This window comes from Pyxicephalus adspersus, chromosome 7, assembly GCF_032062135.1.
Source record: "Pyxicephalus adspersus chromosome 7, UCB_Pads_2.0, whole genome shotgun sequence".
Classification (NCBI taxonomy): Eukaryota; Metazoa; Chordata; class Amphibia; order Anura; family Pyxicephalidae; genus Pyxicephalus; species Pyxicephalus adspersus.
In genome coordinates this window covers 72,496,804-72,512,796 of record NC_092864.1, presented here as the reverse complement: position 1 = coordinate 72,512,796, position 15,993 = coordinate 72,496,804, and the positions used below count along the sequence as shown (strand labels likewise).

General features: G+C 39.5%; 1 protein-coding gene across 1 annotated transcript in view; it reads left to right on the top strand.

Moving 5' to 3' along the window:
- CDR2 (cerebellar degeneration related protein 2) overlaps window positions 1-15,940 on the top strand; it is a 23,972-nt gene extending 8,032 nt beyond the window's left edge. The window contains exons 2-6 of the mRNA XM_072418937.1: window positions 2,659-2,771; window positions 5,686-5,834; window positions 9,824-9,940; window positions 10,036-10,083; window positions 11,962-15,940. Of these exons, the coding sequence (XP_072275038.1) occupies window positions 2,659-2,771; window positions 5,686-5,834; window positions 9,824-9,940; window positions 10,036-10,083; window positions 11,962-12,814 (1,280 nt within the window). The 3' untranslated portion in view covers window positions 12,815-15,940. The remainder of the gene's footprint in view (window positions 1-2,658; window positions 2,772-5,685; window positions 5,835-9,823; window positions 9,941-10,035; window positions 10,084-11,961) is intronic.
- The last annotated feature ends 53 nt before the right edge of the window (window positions 15,941-15,993 follow it).

Here is a 15,993-nt window from a genome sequence, read left to right as displayed (position 1 = left end):
ATTTTTCAGTGTCCTTTAGACATTCTTAACGGTAACAAAGAAATTCCAATGTTTCCTTCTTCTAAAGTCCAATTGGAATCACATACAAAACAAAGGCACCTATGGTATACACTTTCCAACCCCCTTCCCCCAGTATTCCTCCGAAAACCTGGAAACTTTATAATAGAAAGCTAAAGTTCTGCCTACAAATATTAAGTAGATAGAATCCCGGATGGTATATGTTTTCAAGCCTAATGAAGGCGTAACAAATTTGAGGAGAGATAAAAGAACGGCTCTTTAAGGCAACAGTAGAGTCTTCGAAAGGTCCGTTGTGTTCCATGTTTTAAGGCTATACAGAGTTCAACTAAACATAGAAGACATGCAAGAAAAAAGCATACAGTCTTGGCTAAAAATGAAAATAAAAGCAATTAATGCATCATTTCCGACGCGTTTCGCAGTAAAGGCTTCCTCAGGGTAGAATGGAAAGTGTACTGTGCAGTGTACAATTAGGATATAAACAAGTTTCATAGATATTTTATGATCTACACTTGTAATATAAGGCAAATATGTAAGTTCCGTGGTAATTTGGCAACGTGCTTTCGTCGTGAATGAACCACATGCGTAACAGAAACTGTCTGGATCATTATGGCAATTTCTAGGCATGATGACAAATGAAATCATCACAGTTAGTGCGGTCTCTAACCTTAAAAAAAGAAAACTGTTGATAAGTGACGTTTCAAAAGGTCGGTTGTATTCCATGTTTTAAGGCTGTACAGAGTTCAACTAAACATAGTAGATGTGCAAGAAAAAAAGCATACAATCTTGGCTCATAATGAACAAACAACCAAATAATGCTTTGTTTTTCCAACGCGTTTCGCCATAAAGGCTTCCTCAGTGTATATAGGAGAGCAGAAAAAGATAATTAGAAAAGTAATGATGACTAATAACGAGGGGGTGGTTAGAAGTTTTTCCAGATGATATAGAAAAATAAGTGTGGGGGCATATGACAGCCTAATATCAAACCCTTCCCTCCGCTCCTCTTCCGCTGCATCTCTTTGTAGTTCTCTCCATTGGCTTCCATTTCACCTTAGAATCAAATTCATCTCCTGTGCTTTGCCGTCAAATCCCTCCACAGTTATTGTCCCACTTACATTTCTGACCTGATAGAAAAATACTCCCCCAGCTGCTCTCTCCGCTCCTCCAATGACTTACTACTGATTTCCTCACTCATAACCTCATCACACGCACGGCTCCAAGACTTTTCTAGAGCTGCCACAACTCTCTGGAATGGTCTTCCTCGTCCTATTCGGCTTGCTCCTACTTTCTGCTCATTTAAAAGAGCTCTCAAAACCCAACGCTTCAACCTCACCTACCCGTCTTCTGTCTCTCACCCACCATTCCATATCTCCCTCCTATTGTGAGATTTCCCCCAACTTCTAGATTGTAAGCTCTTCGGGGCAGGGTCCTCTCCTCCTCCTGTGTCACTGCCTGTATCTGTCTGTCATTTGCAACCCATATTTAATGTACAGCGCTGTGTAATATGTTGGCACTATATAAATCCTGTTTAATAATAATAATAAAAGTCCGCATGTAACTCATTTTCTTTACTACTTGCACCAGGAAATGTTTTATAAAAAAACCCCATGGCCACACATGTTCTGTTATTGGAAAATTTTTTGGAAACAGTTATTGGAAATCTGGATGAATAGTTAAAGTTTAAAATATATAGATAATTTTTATTTTTTTTTTTGCTGGGCAGGGGTTACTTTTTGTTTAAACGTCACTAAATGTAACTACCTGTGATATGACAAATGTTAAATTATCAGCCCTGCACACTAACAGAAACATTCCTTCCCTTGTTCTAATGAAGAGGAATTGTCTGCTGAAGTTTCTTTAGGAACTGCCACTTCAGGGAGTGTTCATCTACTGGTCCTTGCTGCTTTTGCTGGTTCCTCCTGCTTACTCTTACACCGCTACTGTATGCTGCAGTGATATAGTGCTCATCAGGAGGAACGAGTTAGTGCAATGAGGGATCCCGGAAGGTGCTTCAGCGGGCATATCTTTCTTGTGATGCCCGAGAGGAGCTAAATGGGGAAATAAAAAAATAAATAACACAGGCAAAGGGTATAGGACAAGTACCATGTATTTGCTGTGGTCTCCCTGCAGCTACTGTTTTCCCATTAATAACTTCCCATGCCTTGTTCTTCGCAGTTTGCAGCTGGCCATATTGGTAGGGCTTTGCTTCGTGGAGAACGCAGCACAGCAGTGCGATCACCAAATCTCTGTCTAACTATTATCAGACTTGTAGTGGTAGCAGTATATTGAATGCACATTGCCAGTTTACAGGATACACGTCCAGCTGGAATTCCAGACATGGGACGCATTTTCAGAAATTTGGTGGGGTATCATGTCTTTTCTCTTCTCTGCCCCAGAGCCAATCCTTACTTTTTGTGTTCAGCTCCCTGCTAATGCCCTTTTACCACTGTGCTGCTAAAAAGTAATCATTATTCTTGGTGTGTAATCAGTGGTCTCTCTGCAGAGATCTGACATACACCCTTTTGCATCAGAGCTAGAACTCTTGAATCAGTAGGGTTATGGATTATGATGCTTCTTTTGTCTTTGTAAAGCCATTCACATGTCGGAGTGTATATTTCTACAGTAATATATTTCTTTTCATAGATCTGCAGCTTGCTGCTGAGCTGGGGAAGACTTTACTGGATCGCAATACTGAACTGGAGGAATCCCTGCAGCAGATGTATGCCACCAACCAAGAGCAGATCCAGGAAATTGAGGTTTGTCCTCTGTAACATTCACTGCACAATGCTTTACATTCACTCATGGCTTCGTTCTGTATTTTATGGCTTCAGTCTGTTAGGTAATCAGGGCTGAATACGGGCCACTATCTGCCGACTGATCGGCCACTTCCTACTAACATGACCGCATGTATTGTATTACCTGTTGGCAAAATACCATTTTATTGTATCAGTGGAACTAGAATGGTAAAATGAACCAAAGATTCCTTCAATAATCAGAGCACAATAGGCATATTCTACTTTTTAAACTTCTAATATGCCCCATACTAGTTTAGAGTTATATGGATACTTTTAGATCACCTTAATGTAACCTTATAGTAAAATAAATAAATAACACGGCATAAACACATCCGTGATCTCCCTAGCTCCTTTTAGCTGGGCGCACCACCCGGCACTTTTCAGTAACCACCCGGCTGTTTTTTGGGTGGTTACTGATGAGTCACAATACAGGGGCTGCCACCCAGCTTAAAAAAAAAATTCTGGGTTAAACACTGCACTTGCTGCACAAATCATTTCACAATTGATTCAAACCTGAGACCCAGCGCTGCAAAGGTCAGAGTGCTACCCACTGAGCCAGCCTGCTGCTCCATGTATCTTAACGTTCCTGATCTGGCATGTTCCAGGACATTTGTAATTGGCCAATTGATAATGAAGAAAATTAAAATTCAATTTACATTACTAAAAATGAATCAGTTGCAATTTAATGTGTCTATGTCTACCACTTTAAAAATATCCTTCTTGTCCGGCCGGTAAGAAGGGTTAATCTGAATGGGACATAGTGACCTACTCCAGGTTAATCCACACTTTACAACAAATCCTCCTTGTGTGACGATGTCAGAGGCAATGATACTGAAACGTTTGTCCTGAAAAAGCCATATAGAGATTTTAAATAGGAGCTGCTACCATCGTCATCTGAAACACTGAACAACGTTATGTGTATTGTATTATGTAGAATAAACTCCCTTCGATTAATTAGGGGAATGTTACACCTGCAAAATGCTTCCGCTAAGTTTTACTGATACTTTGCAGCTAATATTCTGGGTAACTTCTCACCAAACTGCCCAATTTAATTGTCTCCGGTCAGTGCCTATGTTGTTGTTATTAATAAACGGTATATAGCGCCAACATATTACATAGCGCTGTACATTAAATAGGGGTTGCAAAATGACAGATGGATACAGACCGTAAGACAGGAAGAAGAGAGGATCCTGGCCAGAAGAGCTTACAATCTAGGAGGTGTATATTTAACATTGCCTTGTATTGTTTCAAAATCCCTGTTAACACACAACACTGCAGCGCCTTCGTCTGCCAAACTTTGCTTTTTATCGGATTGTTTTATTCTGTATCTGACACCTTTTGTAGATTATCACCTGTTTTTACCAATGAGGTATTCCTCTTAGAATACTCTGCAATCAGCTAAAATCCATAACGTCCCCTGAGGAAGCCGTCGGATGAAACGCGTTGGGTTACGAGACGTTTTTCTTTGTTTATATATGCATTCATTAAGATTAGGGATCCTCTGTTTTGTTATCAGGCCGCATTTCCCATGAAGCTGTAAATGGGAATGACCAATATTACTTTGTTTACCTCGGTTATACAGAACATTGTGGACTTTTTGATTTATTTTATTTCAATACATGTATATTTGCCATAAGGAAACTCCTGATTTTTCTTGCCTATTTTTTTTTCTCTAAAACCTAACTTCTGGGGTTGGCAGCTTTCAACTTTCCTAAAATTTGTTGCAAAATCCTTCATGGTGTCACTATTTTGGGGGGAAGCAAATACTTATCCCTGCATGTTTTTGGGATGTGAAAACAACCTGGAGGAGGAAGCCTAGAGGAAACCACACAACTACAGGGAGAACATAAAACTCTACACAGATAATGTCCAGGCCGAGATTCATACCTGGTACCCTGGCAAGACTGCTAGCCACTAAATTATTGTGCTTCCCCTGCACAAGCTGTCATTGTAATGTGCCGTCCATGCAAGAATGAAAAGTTCCCAGAACCGAGAGACTTTCAGGGGCTAAATCACATAAAAACATTTTATTTCAACAGATGAAATCATTACAAAACGATAAAACCAAGGAGGCATCAGATTAACTAAGGTAAAGATCTCAGTGTTACATGAAATGAATGTAGTTTGAAACGCAAATCACCCCCCGGATGAGTTGCACAATAAAGGGGGATATTGTTCATTCGACACGTTTCGCAGCAATTTAGCCTTCTAGTGATTCCTGAAGAAGCAGCTGAATTGCTGCGAAACGTGTCGAATGAACAATCTCTTCCCCTTCATTGTGCAATTCATCTGTTAGACTCCAACTCTGTAGGGCTGATTTGGGTTTCATATAACACTGAGATCTATCAACCTTTAGCTAATCTGATGCCTACTTGGTTTTATCGTTATTTGATTTGTTAAAATAAAATGTTCCTATGTGATTTTATACTTGGGTAAGCCCTCAAAAGTCCCGCTTTCCTGGAACCTTCTCTGTTCTGAAAACTTTTTTTTTAATTTATGATTTTTTTGGGATGTGGCTTAAATCTTGATGGTATGATTGCTAAATGTCTTGTGGCTTTTATAATGATTTACCTCCAGGCATACGGCGTCTTCAATAAAAGCTGCAGCTCAGACTCGTACCTTTCATTGTTTGTGATTGAACAGATAACTAGACTTACATCAAATGTGCTTTTTTTAATTATCTTACCGAGCGGGATGGAAGTTTCAACAAGAAACCCCCATCGGAAGCTTCTATCCAAACGTAAAATCTAGAGATGGCCAGGGAAAGTCAACTGGATTATTGTTGTACTACTTGCACACATTTGCCCATCTTACTTTTAATATGGAAATGTGACTTGAAATTGATTTTGCATTTCTGTTTCATTTACTATGGCAGTACCTGACGAAGCAAGTAGACTTGCTGAGGCGGATGAATGAACAGCATGCCAAAGTCTATGAGCAGCTGGATGTCACAGCTAGGGAGTTGGAAGATGCCAATCAGAAACTAGTGCTGGAAAGCCGGGCGTCACAACAAAAGATTATGAGGTAAGAATGCTTATTATATCCTTTATCCAAGCACAACTGCCACTACACGCCAATAGAAAACACAATCTGCTTTCCAGTAGGATCAGCTTTTCATTCTCTGTATCTCACATTATACTTTAGTTTTATGATTTATAGGTTATTAGTTTTTTTTTTTTTTTTTTCTAGTTTATAATCTATGTGCATGGAGTTTTTATGTTCTCCCCGTGTTTGTGTGGGTTTCCTCCGGGTACTCCGGTTTCCTCCCACATTCTAAAAATATGCCGTTAGAACAGCGGTAGGGAAACTTTTATGGCCACTAGGCCATTTCAGGGGTGGGCGGGTGTACACTATTATTATTATTGGTAATATTATTAATAATAATATTATTATTAGGCGGGATTTATATAGCCCCAACATTTTACGCAGAAGATGACTGAGTCCCGCCCTAATGTCTCCACCTATCACCAGGGAACGCCCCCTGAAGTGAAATCTCTCTCTTCCGTATGCATTGCGAAGGAGAGGGACTTCCCTTCAGGGAGCCTTCCCTATTTACCGCACCGGCAGAATAGCAACGCCGGCCGTGGTAAATAGGAAAGCAACCGCTAGAAGAAGGCGGCACCAGAGCCTTGGCAGTTCCTAACGCCCCCTGGCAGATCCAGCCAGCAACTCGCAGCTCCGGAGCTGCGGGTTGTTAGCCGGATCGGCCAGGGCGGGTTAGGCCGGAACAAACTACCGGCTATGGCGTATCTGGCCTAAAGGCCGGAGTTTGCTGCCCCTGCGTTAGGTTAACTGGCTCCCCCCAACATTGATCTTAGACTGTATTAATGACAGATGACTATAGTAGATACATTAGATTGTGAGGGACAGCTAGTCACATGACTATGGACTTGATACAGCGCTGCGTAATATGTTGGTGCTATATGAATACTTTAATAATAATATAACGATGGGTAAATTCTGAAAGCATTTCTAGTAAGTCCTATCTACAAGTGCTAGAACATTGCAACAATGCATGCCTTTTATTTTGTATTATTTTAATAAGAAACACGTTTGATTTAAGGTATTTAAATGGCTGCAATTGACTATAAATGGCACTGCAATTATTAATAATAAACAGGATTTATATAGCGCCAACATATTATGCAGCGCTGTACACTGCATAGTGTGCACTGGGGTCACATAAGTGTTCTGCAATGCAATAGGTGTTAGTGGGTCCCCTGGAGGAAAAGCTAAAATCAGAAGCATGTTGGGAACCGAGCCTAGCTACCCAGAAAACCTGTTTAATTCATATAATATGCGGGGCCACCTAACCGGGGAAGTGCTTTGCCTGTAATTCTGGAAACAAAGCCTTGTGAACCTGCAAGTTGAATGAATATATATATAATTTTTTTTTTTTTCAGTTCAATGTAACGTAACCCCCAATAAATTCTTGAAATAGTTTTAGGTCTTTAAATACAACTACCCTTTAAATGAATTCTCACTTCACTTACTACATGCTTATACCAGGTCAGTGATTTGGAAAGTTCTTCCATTTTGATATAGCCAGGCATTTGGAAAAAGATTGCCTTTGCATTCCAATTGGCTTATGTATGGGGTAGATTGGATTTAATTCTGAGCTCTGTGCTGCAATTTCCTGTCTCTGAATCTGATTAGTCTTCTAAGCCACGTTGGAAGCTTATGGGTTCTCAGACTTATGTCAGGGACAGCAAGGAGACTACAGGCACAGTTTTTGGAAATACCTCTCCCGATCTCCAGATCATCAGAATACCAACAAAAGGAAGAGGGGGGAATCAGTAGGCGTGGGGTTTTTTATTTATTTTTTTTCTCAAAATGTTCTAGACGTTTTATAAAAGGAAAATGCACAATCTGGCCAGTAGAACCATAAAAACGGCATTTTAAAGTTAATAACGCTTTTCCTTCTGCAGTGACATCATTGAAGTGTTGGCTAAATTTCTGCTACTTCAATGCTGGCACTATCAGGCAATGCCATGTTTAGCTGTACCCACAGCCCTGATGATTGGCACCACATTGCTGTCCTTGTAGTAGATTAGGGGGATTATATAAATGCCTTACACACTCCTACCATCACTGAAAAACATCCCAGCTTAGGCTGAGTACACACATACAATAATTGTTGTTGCAAAGAATCTTTCACGATCCTTTCCAACGACTAAAGACTGCACGACGCATGAACGAGCGATGTATATACATCACCAATGTGCTCTATGGAGAGTGGAGGGGGGGAATGACGGAGCGGCACCCCGCTGTGCTCTCTCCCCTTCACTTCCATTACAACTGTTTGTCATCCACTGTCTGTGGATCCGCCAGGACGGTCGTTAGCAGGATGGACGAGTGCTGTACACACGCAAGATTCTCATCCGATATCAGCCCGGAGCCGATTATCAGATGAGAAGCATTGCACATGTGTATTTAGCCTTAGAAACAAGTAAAATCTATTACTTTGAAAGGCTTTTAACCAAATCTACTCGTATATAAACCTACTTTTACATGAAAAAAATGGGAAAACTACATTGTATAAACCCAGGGCACAAACTTTAGCCAGCACTGCTAACATTCAAAACTGTAATCCACAGAAATGCCAATAAAATTATGTGAATAAATACATCTACGATATTTCAGATTTTAAAGGGAAAAACCTTTTCAAATCAAATGGGCGCAGTCTGTTCCTAGTCTGCTTTTTTTTTTTTTTTTTTAACAAGTTGAGTTATTTTATATTGTGACCTGGTTATATTTGTTCACATTTTTTAATCTGATATTTTGTGCATGGTTGATGGCTATTCATATTTAAATGTTCTTGTATAACGTGAAATACAAACCGCTTTAATCTAATAAACCAAAGACAAATGTAGTTCCATTAGGACATTAGGTATCACCTGGGTATAAACTGAGAGACTTTGCTAATGGTATTAGAAGTGGAAAAAAAAACTTGGTTTATACTCGAGTATCTACAATTTTTTTGTAAATAGCAGTTGGAACTATTAAACAGAAGGAAACAGGACTTCTAAGGCATCATATTCAATTACACATAATGATAATAAGACACAAATGTTATTATGCAAAACGACGAACACAAAATTACATTTTTTATCATTATGTGTAAATGAATATGATGCCCTAAAAGCCTTGATTTCTTTTCTTTTTTCCTTGTATTTGAAGATTAAATTGGGATGTGGCATTGGTGATACATTTATCCTACCTATCCTTCTCCTTAAAATTTAAAGAAATAGAAGTTGGAACTCTATGTAACTTATGGTGATCCATGTATTGTCACATTGCTATATTATTTTACTTTTTTACTATTTTATTACCCACCCTTTATTCAGTTTTTAGTCTTTTTAATGGTAAATTGCCTTTCTGTGTTTAGTTTAACAGAAACTATCGAAGGACTGCAGATTCACATCGATGACCTTCAGAAACAAGTGGAAGATCTGCGAAAAAACAACCAGCTGTGTCGCAGCCGTGAGAAATTTGAGCAATCCAGGTCAACACACAGCTTCTCTTGTTTAAAGGAACTTTATGACCTCGGCACCCCGCTGTGCTCTCTCCCCTTCACTTCCATTACAACTGTTTGTCATCCACTGTCTGTGGATCCGCCAGGACGGTCGTTAGCAGGATGGATGAGTGCTGTACACACGCAAGATTCTCATCCGATATCAGCCCGGAGCCGATTATCAGATGAGAACCATTGCACATGTGTATTTAGCCTTAGAAACAAGTAAAATCTATTACTTTGAAAGGCTTTTAACCAAATCTACTCGTGTATATAAACCTACTTTTACATGAAAAAAAATGGGAAAACTACATTGTATAAACCCAGGGCACAAAATTTAGCCAGCACTGCTAACATTCAAAACTGTAATCCACAGAAATGCCAATAAAATTATGTAAATAAATACAGCTATGATATTTTCAAATTTTAAATGTTTTAAAACCATTTCAAATCAAATGGGCGCAGTCTTTTTAATGGTAAATTACCATTCTGTGTTTAGTTTAACAGAAACTATTGAAGGACTGCAGATTCACATCGATGACCTTCAGAAACAAGTGGAAGAACTGCGAAAAAACAACCAGCTGTGTCGCAGCCGTGAGAAATTTGAGCAATCCAGGTCAACACACAGCTTCTCTTGTTTAAAGGAACTTTATGACCTCTGCGAAAAAACAACCAGCTGTGTCGCAGCCGTGAGAAATTTGAGCAATCCAGGTCAACACACAGCTTCTCTTGTTTAAAGGAACTTTATGACCTGCGCAAGTAAGTTCCACAAGACTCCATTTCACACATACTGCTTTACTAGCCAAACCCAACTAGACTGGAAATAAAACAAGACCATTCTAAAGGCAATCAGGCTGATAAATGGATACAAATCGTGTAGAAGAAAAGTGGTGGGTAGAATACCTGCAATATGGGCCAGACATGTGTAGACTTACTGCATGTTACGTTAATGGTAGGTCAATCATGTGTGACCATGTAAAACCCAAAGTAAGGAGAACACTTGGTGCCAGACTACCTTTCTCCACATCCCTACACTACAGAGGAAACCATGGGCCTGATTTATTAAAGCCAGCAGAGGATACACTTTCCTCCGTGAAGCTGGGTGATCCAGAAAACCTGAAACAGATTTCTTCAGAATCATTTGCTAGCAAATGTTTTGATTCCTGGACCAGGTCCATTCCAGGTTTGCTGGATTACTCAGCTTCATTGATAAAGGTTATCCTTTCCAGCCTTGGAGAGCTTTCATAAATCAGGCCCAATGTATCTACATAGGGTAATAGGACAAAGTGGGACAAAATCTTAAGAAGTAGATTGTGCAAGCAACCTTGTCCGACAACAGTTTAACAAAAAACTAAAGGGCAGCACGGTGGCTCAGTGGTTAGCACTTCTGGCCTTTGCAGCGCCGGGTCTCGGGTTTGACTCTCAGCCAGGACACTATCTGCATGGAGTTTGCAGGTTCTCCCTGTGTTTGCGTGGGTTTCCTCCCACATTCCAGGTTAATTGGCCTTTCCTCAAAAAATTGACCTTAGACTGGTAATGACATATGACTATGGTAGGGACAGTAGATTGTGAACCCTTGTTAGGGACTGCCAGTGACATGACTATGGACTTTGTACAGCACTGCATAATATGTCGGTGCTATATAAATACTGCGAAATAATATTAATAAGTCAGATAGTTGCAAAGCTACAGCCAACTATGGCTTTTATAGGTTTTTGAGTATTTTATATTTGGTCTCAATGGTGATTCCTAAAAATAATATTAAACAGGATTTATATAGCACTGTACAATAAATAGGGGTTGCAAATGACAGACAGTGACACAGGAGGAGGAGAGGAGAGCTTACAATCTAAGAGGTGGGGGAAGTATCACACAATAGGAGAGGAGATATGTAGTGGTGGGAAGTAGTGAGGGTTTAAGAGACAGAAGAAGAGGGCTAGGTGAGGTTAAAGAGTTGGGTTTTGAGTGCTCTTTTAAATGAGCAGAAAGTAGGAGCAAGCCGAATAGGATGACAAAGCTAATTCCAGAGAGCCGGGGCAGCTCTAGAGAAGTCTTGGAGCCGTGCGTGTGATGAGGTTATGAGTGAGGAAGTCATTAGTAGGTCATTGGAGGAGCGGAGAGAGCAGCTGGGGGGGGGGAGTTTTTCTATCAGGTCAGAGATGTAAGTGGGACAATAACTGTGGAGGGATTTGAAGGCAAAGCACAGGAGATTAAATTTGATTCTAAGGTGAAATGGAAGCCAATGGAGAGAACTACAAAGAGATGCAGCAGAAGAGGAGCGGAGGGAAGGATGGATGAGTCTGGCTGCAGCATTCATAATAGATTGTAGAGGAGAGAGTCGGGTTAGTGGAATACCAGAGAGGAGGAGGTTACAGTAGTCCAGACGAGAGATAAGAGCGGGTACAAAGAGTATAGAATGTATACTATTCATCAAGATTGTTTGAGAATTTGCCTTGTTTACTGTTTTAGTTGGGCTTTGACCTTTTTCCTATGCCAGTAATGGCTATTTGCATTTATTAGAACAGAGGATGGATTTACGTTTTTTCTTACTTTATTCCCTGTATGTATTGTGATGCCGATTCAATTTTGTGGATGAAGACATTTTCCAGGGCATTAACATTTAAATATATTTTGTAGGTATTTTGTATACGATCATGTTTTCGCAGAGAAGATTGCATCTCTGAACGCTCAGCCTGGACCGATTGAGGAGGAAAACGAGAAACTAAAGAAGACCTTGGCGATGTTGGAAGCCCAGCTTGGCACAGAACGTAATAAAAGGGAAAGATTAGAAGAAGAATACAACCAGGTAGTAAAAGAAAATGCTGAGCTAGAACAGATCCTTCTTGAAAGAGACTCCATCCATGCCCGGGCAGAAGAGCTGGAGGCGGAGGTAGCCGAAATGCGTCAGATCTGTCGATCCGACAGCGTTTTTGCAAGCAATGTCGAGAAATTGATCCCGGAGTCCATCTTCATCTCCTTCAAGGAGAATGCAGACAAGGATATGGAGCAGGAGGTAAATGTACAGGGAACAGAAGGGGATAAAAAGCCTTTAAAAAGAAGCAACAGTGAGATGATCCTGCCCAGTGCTACCGCTGAAGCCATCTGTAATGGCCATGAGGAGACTTGTATCAGGAGGACAGAAGCTGTCAAACAACGGGGAATTTCACTTCTTAACGAGGTGGACTCCCAGTACAGTGCGCTGAAAGTCAAGTATGAGGAGCTTCTTCAGCGGTGCCAGTTGGAGGACGATTTCTTCAGCCATAAGTCCGTCCAGACTTCAAAGTCCACCAACCCGTCCAATGTTTCTTCTCCAGAAGATGGTTCTCCATTACATTCCTTCTCTACCAAGCACAAAGCTTCTTCCCCTGGAACCCAGCCAGAGTACAAAGCTCTCTTTCAGGAAATTTTTAGCTGTATCAATAAAACTAAAGAAGAAATTAATGAACAGCGAACAAAATACAAAATGATTTGTGATTCTAAAGACAGCTAGAACTTGCTGTATTCTGGATTTTTTTTTTCACTGAAAGTGTAAGTCTACTTTTGTAAAAGTTTGATGTTGGGTTGTAATGCAGGATAACAAAAAAAATTTCAAAAATGCTCAGATTTTGGTTGCCATGAAGGATTCTTTATACACGGTGCAATGCTGTTTATATGTAGAGTGTTGTAAGTCCACAGCGCAAATGGAATATTGGTTGGTGAACACAATAGATGCACTGCAGTGTTCAACCCAGAGTGTAAGCGGGTGGCAGCTCCTGTATTATGACCTAACTTTTCAGTAACCACCAAAAAATGCCGGGCGGTGCGCCCAGCTAAAAGGGACTGGAGAGAGCACTGCACAGGAAACTTTCCAGAACTTTTAGAACAAGATTAATAACAACAAATGGCCTTTAAAAAAGTAGAAATACACTTCATGTCTTAATGTATTATATGTTCCTTCTTTAAAGCTTGACCACAAAGACTTGTGGCTACCTCATTAGCCTATTCACTGTAGAGAAAATCCATATTGGCATCGGATTTTACTACATGTAACTTATCCACTTTTTTGTATATACATTGGAAAAGCTTTAAAGTTTACTGCCTAATTTGCTCATAGTGAGCTTCTAGTGTTTAAACATTAAAGACGACCTGAACTCGAACCTGAACTAGCTGTACCAAAAAATGTCAGAGGATTAGTCACTAGTATTGTCTGAGGTCCCGATCTTTTCCTCATTATTGACTTACCATGGCTTTTCCCACACAGTGTAGAGATGACTATCTTAGTAGAAAAAAAAAATAGAATTTGCTTGATCCTGCCATCGCTTCCTGATGAATGGTGATCTCATGTGAGTTGAGAAACAATTCAAGTAGCAGAAGCGGTGCTGGAAGCCCAGATCCACAAAATCAATGATGAGAAAGCAGGGAGATTCATTCAGTACAGGTTCTCAGGTACAGCTTCCTCTCCAGCAAGCAGCACAGTCAAAATCTTTTTAGACTAGATGCCCCTCACTGCAGATGTACATTTGTGCATCAAGAAGCTTTATTATGGAGGAGTTTAGGATTCAGGGTGGGCACAATTAACATTTTGTTTCATTTTTGAATTCAGGTCCACTTTAATGTGTTTTGTGCTTGGGTAAATGCTATACAGTAGACACTTCTGGTGCCACTTTTTTTTCCTGTCTTTTTTTATTATTTATTTGCATCCACAAAGTGGGAGTGTGACTATGAGGTTAATGGAAATGTATTCCTACATTAAATATATGAAGGTAATTTAGATGTATAATATCGTTTCTATAAAAGCTAAAGAAAGATGGGGCTAGTATAAAATACTGTGAAGTAATATAGACAGCTAATGTTTTGCACTTGTTCTATGCCCCTAAATGTAATTATTTTTTACAGAATCCTTATGTCTGTTAAATGGAAATCCAATTTACAGTATTTACTGCTTTACCTATTCTCCATACACCAGTGACAAGGGCAGCAATGATTCTGAAGAACCTTGTTTTTAGGGAATAGTAGTTACTTATGGTGACCCTAAATATATAGGTGGCAGGTGATCCTTACAACAAGCATATCTTCATAACTATTCTTATTATCTGTAGTAAAATAAGGACTAGAAGGTATTTTTTTTTTTTTTTTTACTCAACTAGATATGACAAAATATAAAATGAGTCTGATTCTACCGTAAGAACATTTTTAACTCGTTGAGAGGGCATCAGAAATAGATTTTACAGTTATTTTGTCAGTTTTTGTAGCTCTAATATATTTTTACCTACTAAAAAAATATCTATTGTTTAGATTGTTTATTAACAGAAAGTTTATGCATGTACCACTATAAGAGTAGCCTATAACATGGTAAATGGTAGGTGTTAGCCTAATCTGCGTTATTCAGAATGACTGAAGTATTACTAAGAATGAATGCGTGGGCATATTTCCATCCTGTGCATTAGAGAAAAATGGAGGGTGGAAGATGCTAGGAAATGCCAGTAATTATGGCAAGGAAGAAGAATTAAATCGTAGGTTATAGGAAAGATGGTAGAGGAAGGTAAAAGTTGGAAGCATAGTTGGGTTGCCAACACGTCCAGGATTTCTATCCTATATTTTTGTAGAATAATCCAGAATAAGGAATAGCAGGATGGTATAGTATGAGACAATGGCACTGAAATGGGAAACCTGGAACACAGGTATTGATTGTAGGTAACAAGTATTGTAAACAACCTGTGTTAATCATAGTGAAAGGTAATATGTATGTGTTAATTATTGTATTTCTGTCCATAAATAGAACTACTTTATGAACTGTTCAGCTACCCAAGCTCTGTCTATTCACTAAGAATTGGTTTCTAATCTTTGGATGGGCTGCATTGTTATTTGTCTATTCCAGAATATTGTGCACGATCTAGGGGTGAGAGGCCCACATTAAAATATATTCTGTATACCTTTATAATCTGAAGCTTTTTTATTTGTTTAAGAATCTAATACAAAATGGCATTTAAAAGCCACCAGGTATTTCTGAAATAGTTTTAACTAATGCTGTTAGAGGTAAGGGAAAGAATACAGAAATGTACCTAAACTTATGGTCACAGCTTTCTAGTGCGGCATCTTCTAGTATATCAGTATTACACATGAAAATATTTGTTTTTTCCATTATGTAGAGAATGATACAGAACTTAAAAGCTGGTTTTGCAAAAACAAATGTACCCCAACCCCAGCTGTCAAATTTTAGCGTAAGGAAAAAAGTAAAAACATTAGAGGAATCAAAATGCCCAGAATACCCGGCAGTGCTTAACCCAGAAATGTTTTTAAGTAGGCTGGGAAGAAATTGTAGGAGGGTGGAAGCCTCTGAATTGTGACCCAACTCTTCAATAACCACCCAAAAACGGCGGGTTGGTTGCTGAAAAGGGCCGGGTGGTGCGCCCAGCTAAAAAAGTCTGGGGAAAACACTGCCTGGGTTCTAACTACTTCTAGACTCGGACATCCCTGGGTCTTACAAAGGACAGTTCTATTTGTAGCAGCATGGAATAGGAGATGGCCACTTAAGGGAACCTTGTATTTTCATGCAAATCTAGTATAAAGAATAAACGTACAGTTTCTGTACTACACCCCAATCTTTATAATAAAAATATTCCTTTCTTGAATTTAATTTAGTTGTGTTTTTTTTTTTTTTTTTTTTTTTTGGGGTTGGCGGGGATTTCT